General features: G+C 37.0%; 1 protein-coding gene across 1 annotated transcript; it reads left to right on the top strand.

The window, feature by feature from the left end:
- The first annotated feature begins 1,247 nt into the window (after positions 1–1,247).
- On the top strand, positions 1,248–8,585 carry LOC131336200 (probable 2-oxoglutarate-dependent dioxygenase At3g50210). Its single transcript, XM_058371942.1, has 12 exons — positions 1,248–1,353; positions 1,494–1,609; positions 4,297–4,415; positions 4,523–4,586; positions 5,226–5,293; positions 6,481–6,539; positions 6,640–6,805; positions 6,939–6,958; positions 7,043–7,089; positions 7,824–7,904; positions 7,988–8,077; positions 8,158–8,585. The coding sequence occupies exons 1-12, from the start codon at positions 1,320–1,322 to the stop codon at positions 8,302–8,304; spliced, it is 1,011 nt and encodes a 336-aa protein (XP_058227925.1). The 5' UTR covers positions 1,248–1,319; the 3' UTR covers positions 8,305–8,585.
- Positions 8,586–9,586: the final 1,001 nt, after the last annotated feature.

Genomic DNA, 9,586 nt, shown 5'->3' with positions numbered 1-9,586 from the left:
TTAATTACCTTTTTATTTTTTTTTCAATTTCTGTTCGTGTGTATTTTCTATGAGAACTATGCATTTTTCTATGAGAATTGTGTATTGTTCATGAGAACTGTCTATGAGAATTGCTTATTTTTCTATGAGAACTATGTATTGTCCATGAGAACTGTCTATTAGAACCGTGTATTTTCTATGAGAACTATATATTTTTATGAGAATTGTGTATTTTAGTGTGTGATAAGACTATGTGAACTGTGTATTTTTCGGTTCACATAGTCCAGTTCTCATAATCAATTCACGAAGCTAGTTTTCTATGTGAACAGTCACTTCTCATAGCCAATTCTCATAGAACTGACTATGAAAATTGACAGTTCACATAGCTAGTTTTCACAACTCAGTTCACATAACCAGTTCTCTATAAGAATTGAGCAGTTCTCATAGAACTGACTATGACACTTGGCAATTCTCATAGCCAGTTCACATAACTAATGATATTTTTGTCTGAAATAATATGATTCAGAAATTGATTCTAAAAATATAGCTCTCATAGCCCCAATTCTTATAGCCATAATTCAGGGATATTTTTGTCCAAAATAATATGTTAATTGGGGCTATGTGAACTAGCGGGGATATTTTTGTCCGTAATATTATGTTAACTGGCTATGAGAATTGACAGTTTTCATAGCCAGTTTACATAATCAAGGGTATTTTTATCCGAAATAATATAGGTCAGAAGTTGATTCTAAAAATAAAAATTTTACTAAAAATAAACATGTACACAAAAAGTTAAGAAGAATAGACAAAATAGTAACAATACTATAAAAAGTCAAGAAAAATGATTGAAATAAAGAAGGAATATTTTTGCCATAACTAAATTAAGTCCAAACCTAATCTTTGAGGCTGGCATCTAAATTCCCCTTTAAAAAAACTCTCTAAATTAAAGTAAAAAACAAAAATGAAAAAATAGACAAAAAAATGCCCAGCACCAACCTCTCTTCCTTCCTCTTTACTTTGCAAAATACAGTAAATAATTTTGCTATAGTGACTCTTTTGTTTTAAAGAGTCACTATTCACCCTTTTAACTATTAATTGAGTAGATAAATGTGGAAATAAAATAATAAATAAAGTAAATATAAAAGCATATATATTTAATTGAGTAGAAAGAAAGAGTAAAAAGTCTCGTGCGGTAGATATTTTAAAAATAATTAATTAAAATAATAAAATGAATTTTAAATTGTAATTTAGTCTAATTTAAAGAAACTAATCGATGCATCACCTGACTCACCAGAAACACAGAGAGAGAGAGAGAGAGCGCGCGCAAACCCTCGACAGCCATGGCCACCAACTTCAAATCTATTCCAATCATTGGTAATTTTCATCAATAATTTCCAAACTTCTAAACTGTATGTTTTTCTGTTGAGATAATATACTTTTTTTTCCCAATCCCATTTCCTTCAGAGCTTTATTTTTATTGTATTGTGGTGATGAATTATCACTTTGTGAGGCAGATATTAGCCCTCTTTTGGCCAAGTGGGATGATCCAAACATGGCCGGAGACCAAGGCGTGGGGGAAGTGGTTCAGCAGCTAGACCAGGCTTGCAGAGAAGCTGGATTCTTTTATGTGGTATTCAATCGTTGAAATCTTAAATTTTTTCGTTACTTCTTTCCAGTCCTATAGGTTTTTGAAATTCAAAGACCACATGAAGTATAAATTGTGAATAATCTTGAGTTATGGGTTTGTCTTTTATCTCAATTTTTGAACTTGCAATATTTTAGGGAGGAAGCCCTTCGATTGCTATCTTATGCCCATTTGACTATACCTTTCGTGGTTTTATTTACACAAAATAGTATTTGACACTTTCAAGGTTTTTAGTTTGGGTCAATGATAATTTCGAAGTCAAACTCAAAATCCCATTTGCAGATATGTAACTCTTCACAGATACATCATCATACCAATGACTTTGTTGTTTGTGTCCGCATATTTCCCATTTCCCATCAGAGGAATCCAACTAAAGACTATTACTATTTAAATCCGATATAAGAAATAATTCACATTATGCAACCATGTCATAAGTAGCTTGATATTTTTAATCACATGAGTACCAGAGGATTCTAGTTATTTTCTTCTTCTATTTGGACTAGGCAAATCATATTCTACTATACTAATCTAGGAGACAGGGGATGGGAGCTAGTGGGGTTTGAATTCTCACCTAGTGTAAAGAGTATAGGGCGCCTATACCTCTTAACTGCTTCACTTGCGGATTCTAGTTCATTTCACAATTTTGTGAAGAGTGACTGTTGTTTATGCGGTCAAGAATTCAGTTTTGGCATGCTTTATCTTAATTGTATGATAAGGTGGAAGTATTAAGTTGAAAGGATATAGGAGTATATTGCACTTAAAATAGAGGGTCATGAATAGCTTAAACTTTCTTTTAGACAAGAGCATCTCCAAACATCAAAGTCATTGGGATGATGAAAGGATATATATTGCGCTTCCGCAGGAGCTTTTAAAATTTTGGTATAGGTTTTTTTTTTCCTTAACTGATCCTCCAGTTAGTTCCATTTCTGGGGCGAAGCTGAGCACTAGGGGCATAAGCTCCCGCGGTGATTATTAACATGCTTTTCCAGCCCATATCTTCCCACCTCCGGTCACATGAGCTTTCGAGAGCCCGGTCCGGATCTAAACAATTTTTTATGACTTTGTTATCCGGCACATTGGGGATCAAAGCTGTTAGGAGTATATGAGTTAAGTGTTAGTGAGTGAGTGCATTTAAGTCCTTTCATAAATTGTACTCACACACTACATAAATCAATTATCTGTGTTAGGTTTAACTAACACCCTTTAGCACTTTTCTCACTTTCCCAAATAACATGGTATCAGAGCTAGGCTCTCGGAGGCTTTTGGACAATACTCTCTTGATTGATTGCCCCTTGTGCTTTGAGCGAGCCGTATTTTGTTGTTCGTTGTGGTCCCTATGTTATGGATCCTTTGTGTAGCTCTCCACGTGCGGGTCAGTTGTGGGTCAAGTGTCGCATGTGCAGGGGAGTGTTAGAGTTTATCCCATGTTGGTTAATTGTCACCGCCAAAAGTAATCTATGAGTCTGTGCGGCCTCTTCACTCATTGCCAATTGATTTGGACTTGGATGCTTATACGAGTTAAGCACTAGTGAGTGTTTGAATCCTTTTGTAACTTGTGCTCACACACTATATATGAATCAATTATATGTGTGTTAGGGTTAATTAACACCATTAACACTTTTCTTTCTCTCCCAAATATCAAAATCTATGGCCGCTAGCGGCCCTATGACCGCACCTGTTACAAGAAAAAATCTCATGATAGTAAATATGGGTCCTCACCAACCATCAATGCATGGCGTTCTTCGACTCATCATTACTCTGGATGGTGAAGATGTTATTGACTGTGAACCAATATTGGGTTAATTACACGGAGGGATGGAAAAAATTGCAGAAAACCGAACAATTATACAATATTTGCCTTATGTAACACGTTGGGATTATTTAGCTACTATGTTTACAGAAGCCATAACCACAAATGCACCAGAGCAGTTGGGAAATATTCAAGTACCTCTTAATTAAAGGTGGCGCAAAGTGCCATATGAACTGGGATGAGAGACAAACCCCAAACCAAAGGCTTCCCTAGCCCTTGGCTGTCAGGCGACTACCATTAGTAAGCCTACTATTGAATTAGTTTGTATGTTGGATGAGACATACCACCAGACTAGTAGCAGGGGGGTTTATATATCATATTCCCAAGGTATTTTTTTATATTCGTATTTCTTTGGCATTTGATCATCCAACAACTATGTAATCCCTTGCCCAATTATTGTATTCAAATGCCAAATGTGGTTCCACAGGTTTTGTAGTCGGATCCCATGGCTAATCCAATCAATCAAACATGCGCGACACTGATCAATATATGCATGTATCAGTGGAAGATGCTTGTTTTAATTTTCTTTGAGTATAGCTGGTGTATGTTCTTGCTGATTTGTTGGTATTTGTTCCTCATACAAACGTAGTCCTTTTATCTTTAATGTGAACAACTTTCAGTTTTGAAATTAGAAATTTCCAGTTATAAAATGGTGAAGGTTTCTCCTTGTTGCTTAATATGAAAACAGGAAAATGTACTTATAGTTGTTTACCATGGTTAAGCATTTCCTTCAAGCCGATTAATCATTCTTATATTAGGGGAAGTTAAACTATTTGGGGACTTCCTACAACAAGCTTCTGTATCTTGGTATTATTTTCCTATAATATACATGCTAAAGAAATTTTGTTTTATGATTGAGCAGAAGGGCCATGGTATCCCAGATTCCATTATTAAAGAAGTTAGGAATGTGACCCACAAATTCTTCAGTCTACCTTATGAGGAAAAACTAAAGATTAAAATATCTCCCGCAGCTGGCTACAGGTATGCTTTATGGAACAGCTTGTAACCTTAATTTTCCCCCCTCTTAGAATGATGTTATGGAATCTTTGCCTACCTAATTTGACACTGTGATGACATTTTGCATGCAGAGGATATCAGCGGATTGGTGAAAATATAACCAAAGGCACCCCTGACATGCACGAAGCCATTGATGTATGTTTTCCTTAACTGCATTGGAAGTTATGGTGTTTTCGTAGCCAATGTAAAAATTGATTGCTGGAATCAATCATGGTTCATGATGAAGTTAAAAAAAAATGCAAGAAGCCTGTAGTGCAAGCCGATGGATGTGGGGAACTACTATTCAAAAAAATCTGTTGCAATACAATGTCACTTAACATTGTTCATGATGCCATGATACTGAAGTTCCATGAAGGTGCACCGTTTGAGAAAAATGTTTACTCATATTTAGCATTGTGATTCTAATCGAATTGGAAAACCTTTTGGATTTTGGGGCTGCAGGTTTTTTCACATGCGGATATTGATTTCTTGAAGGCCTAAACATAATCATATAGAACAATTGCAAACACTAATCACCGTTTAGACGTTACATTTCAGAGCAGTGGTCCTTGGATGTTTGTAAATTATGTGTCTCATACCGTGGGTTCCCTTCTCTAACAAATGTCATTCAAAGTTTCATGAGCAACAGATGATACTTTTCAATTTGAGTAGTTATATATTGGGGACATGATTCATTAGTTTTTTGCATTGGGAATAGCTCCCATGCTTTATTTGGTAGTGGTAATACCGCAATATTTATCTATTTTGTTTCTTTTTCTCTTTTTGTGATGACAGTGCTACAGAGAAGTGGAACCAGGGATGTTTGGTGCTCTGAGCAAACCTTTAGAAGCACCTAATCAATGGTACTTGGAATAATGATTTTTATGTGGAATTTCCATCTAAGTTACTGCTGACCAAAAGAAGACTACCTACATTGACAAAATTCTTAGTCCTTTCCTATAAGGCAACTGTCCCTTTCTCTCGATATAAGATTTATGTGGTGCTCAATATGCCTTTTGAGCTGCGATGATGTCCCCTACCTTCTAACTTTTAATAGTTTAGTATCTTGTCATTAGAATGTGAGGATATGTGGGTTGCTTAGCAGGGTAATGTTAATCTACCTCAATTAAGGGGTGTACTCGCAGTGTTATATGGGCTCTTTAATTTCTCCTATTGTTCTCATCCCATTTCATAGGATGTGACAAAGAAATGGCTACAGGTGCCTGTCTGATCTCTATACCCAAGTTAGATAGTTGGGGCCTCAATTTTTTTTTACTTTTGTTTGAAGAAAAAGCAGCTTATATTTGGTAGTGAAGATAAATTCGTACTCTTTCACATAGATGAGAGATGGTACTCCCATTTGTCCCCTAAATCTCATGTAATTTCATGTATAGAACTAGAATATAACATAACTGCATAAGGCAGTAATCCCGGTACCCAACATTTCTATTAACATCCCTACAAGCTAAGGGTTCAGCGAGGTCTGACCCAACCACAGCTTGTACTCGTCTGCTAGTCGCAATTCCATGTGGTGTAGTGAATTATAGTATATGTAGAGGAAGTCTTGAAATTTTGTGATGGGAAGAAGGAACTTCAAAAAGGGATTTGCGCTTATTGACACTCTCAAATCCGAATACGAAATCCAGTTTGCAACCCTGAGTAAGTCGCAGACTCTTGATAGCTGTTTCTCTTTCAGTACTGTGCATGGAGAAACAAATGTGCTTATATGTCCTTTTTCTTCTTTTTCCTCTTCTCCTCCTCCTTCCCTTGCTTCTGTACCAGTGTGAGTTAATGGAACACATGGTTCTCGTTAGGTTTATAATAGATGTTCATCACCTATTAGTCATCAATCATCATTTAGTTTTGATTCTCTTTAAATAACCATCTGATGAGACTGTAAACTGGATACCTTTTAAATTTGCCAAATTTTGTTAGTCTTTTTAAGTATTATTGGAGTAGGATTACCGCGTCTTTGTTTTTTCGTTGTAATGCACCTTGAGTTTTTGTGTATTTCTGGCATTCAAGTTCCATCAACTGTTTCTTCTTGCAGGCCAATCAATCCTCCAAATCTAAAACAACTAATGGAGGAGTATACTAGCATATGTACAGGTGCTTTGTTACTTTTGTTACTGATAGTAACATTTGGCAGTTTCAAATGGAGTGTGTCTGTTTATGGTTTACTAATAATATAGTTAGCAAATGTGGACAGATCTTTCAAGAAAAATAATGAGAGGAATCGCTCTAGCATTGGGTGCAGCAGCAGATGCATTTGAAGGTAAAAGAGCAGGAGATCCATTTTGGGTGTTGCGCATAATTGGTTACCCTAAAGTATCCCATGCAAATGGCCATGACATGCCAAAAAATGACATAGGATGGTAAATGAATTTTGCTTATCCTGTGCTTGCATTTTGTTTTTTTTGGGGTTTTATCACTTCCTCATTTTTCTAATTTCTATGTTCTCATGGTACTTTGTCCATCATTCTGCACACTCTGGCCAAACATATTCAGTGGAGCTCACACTGACTACGGTAAGTTTTTACTCTAGTCCTAATTGTGGAATATGGTGTTGATCTTGTTCATCGGTCATAATTTCTTATGCTGTTGCATAACAGGTTTGTTGACATTAGTTAATCAGGATGATGATATAACTGCACTTCAGGTATGGTCATTGAGTTTTTTGAGTTTCTTCAGTTACAAGCCTCCTTTAAAGTCTAAACTTTTTCTTTTCAAAAGAAATCTCTCTTATGAATTTATATACTAACCAAAGCATCTGTTCTAAAAAACCTGAGGATGAATTCTGTTGATTGAAGTTTATAACTTTATGTAATACAAGATTCTAGGAATTTGTATGGCCTGGTGTGTTCATTTTCATACTGGTGTTCTTTTAGCAACTACGCATCATCTCCCAATCAGTTGCTCATTTAAGTATCATAGATGTGACGGTTTATGGCAAATAATTGATCGGCTTGCTTAAAATTTTGGGTTTTGAACACCCCCTCATTTCGGTTCCATCAACCCATTGCTGCCTTAATTGTTGACCTGTTTCTAACACTGTCAAACCACCATGAGTACCAGGCCGTTGCTTTGTTTGTGCTTCTGCCGCACCTTGTTTTCTATACTGCTTTGCATAGTTGAATCAGGGACATTGGGCTCGAGACCCAGAGACTGGGTCTGGTTTTTACTCCATTCATAACATCTGCTTCCATAAGACCTTTTGCATGTATGGGAACAACCAAAAACAGTAGCCTCTTTCTTTTTAACTTCCAAGATGCATGTTGGTACATCATTTTTGGTCTTTTCCACTTACTATTTTCCAGCACCCATACTAAATATCGCTGATTGATTATCGCTCCTTTGCTTTACTCAACGTGTGATCCTAACAAATTTTTGTAGGTGAGAAACAAATCTGGTGAGTGGATATCAGCTCCTCCAATCCCTGGCACATTCGTTTGCAATATAGGTGACATGCTAAAGGTATGGAACTTGGCACACCTCCCCAATATTTGTTAATGTCTTTCCCGTGGAGAATTTCTCTTAAAACTTAGAGAAAATTGCAGATCTTATCAAACGGACTCTACGAGTCAACTTTGCATCGAGTCATCAACTCCTCTCCAAAATATCGCGTCTGTGTGGCCTACTTTTATGAGGTTACCTCATGCTCCATTAATGTCCATTCTTTTTTTCTTTATTTTTCACCCCCTTTTTCTAAAGTTATCCTTTGGAACAGACGAATTTTGATGCGGCAATAGAACCCTTGGATATTTGTGTAAAGAGGACTGGAGGAACTAAGAAGTTTGAAAGAGCTGTTTATGGAGAGCATCTAGTTAGCAAAGTACAAACCAATTTTGTGAAAGAGGATGAATTAAATTCATGATCTTTCGGTGTTTTACAACGAACCAAATAGTACAATGTTCGCTTCCCAATAGGATTTGTCTGTTGCTGAGATGTGAAATCAGTTTGGTTGTATAAAATTAGGGAAATGCTATGGTGTCTACCCTTGCGTTGTCTCCGTTATGCGTTTTTTGTTGTGCCTCTTGTGGTTTCGGTTATGCCTCTTGCGGTTTTATGTTATTCCTTTGATGAGATTGAGTTACCAGAATTCAGACCGATTATTTTTCTGCCAAATTTGTATAGTAATTGTTTTCTTAACTCTTATTCCCCTAATTTAAAGGGTGCACATCGGCTTGCATCACCGCCCAACCTAGCCAGATTTTACATGGGTTTTGGGATTGGTACTTCAGGCTCACAGGATTGGGCTGGTTGAGTTCTTAAGACTGTTCGATAAATGGGATGGACTTCCAATCGATAAAGAAAATAAACAAATGGGATAGACTAGGAATTATAATACTAGTATAATTACACGTTAGGACTCTAATGTTTATAAAGATAGGTTTTAAACACTTAAAAAAAAAAGTTCATGGGTTGGAGTGAGGTCCTCCAGTCGATCCATACGACTTGTGTGGGTTTTTCAAAAGGTGTGCAGGATTACACCCCGTCAACACATTTTATGTGAGCTTAATACATTTTAAAACTATATCAAATGACATCCGATCAACGTGAATTTTTTAACATGGCTAATACTCTCAACGAATTCTAAAAAGTGAACGGTTCTGATCGTTGAGATCGTCTAAAACTAGACGGGACTGGACGCTCTTGAAGATTGGATAGGAGCTGCCCCCGTTCCATTGGGGTAGAGCATTTGTAGGTTGTGCTATGGATAACTTTTGGACCTTTTATAACATATTAAGGTCCCGTTCCATTAAGGGAAATACGTTGCTTATTTTTTGAATTAAAAGTAGAGGTGTCAAACGTGTTTGTCGTGCCGTGCCGTGCCATTCAACTTTCGTGTCAACCGTGCTTCGTATCGTGCCGTGCCGTGCTCATTTACTTCATTGTGCCATGGCGTACCGTGCCGTGCCGTGCTTTAAGCGTGCCTTGCTGGGCCATTTTACTTTATCGTGTCGTGTCGGGCTGTGCTTTATTAAAATCGTGTCGTGCCGTGCCCGATTAATTAATCGTGACGTATCGTGCCGTGCCTTTTTTTGTCGTGTCGTGCCGTGCCTTTGTTGTCATGTCGTGCCGTGCCTTTTTTATCATGTCATGTTGTGCCATGCTTTTTTGAATCGTGCCGTGCCGATCCGTTTATTTAATCGTGT

This window comes from Rhododendron vialii, chromosome 8a, assembly GCF_030253575.1.
Source record: "Rhododendron vialii isolate Sample 1 chromosome 8a, ASM3025357v1".
NCBI lineage: Eukaryota > Viridiplantae > Streptophyta > Magnoliopsida > Ericales > Ericaceae > Rhododendron > Rhododendron vialii.
The sequence above is the reverse complement of the archived record's forward strand: the minus strand, read 5'-3'. Positions and strand labels throughout refer to the sequence as shown.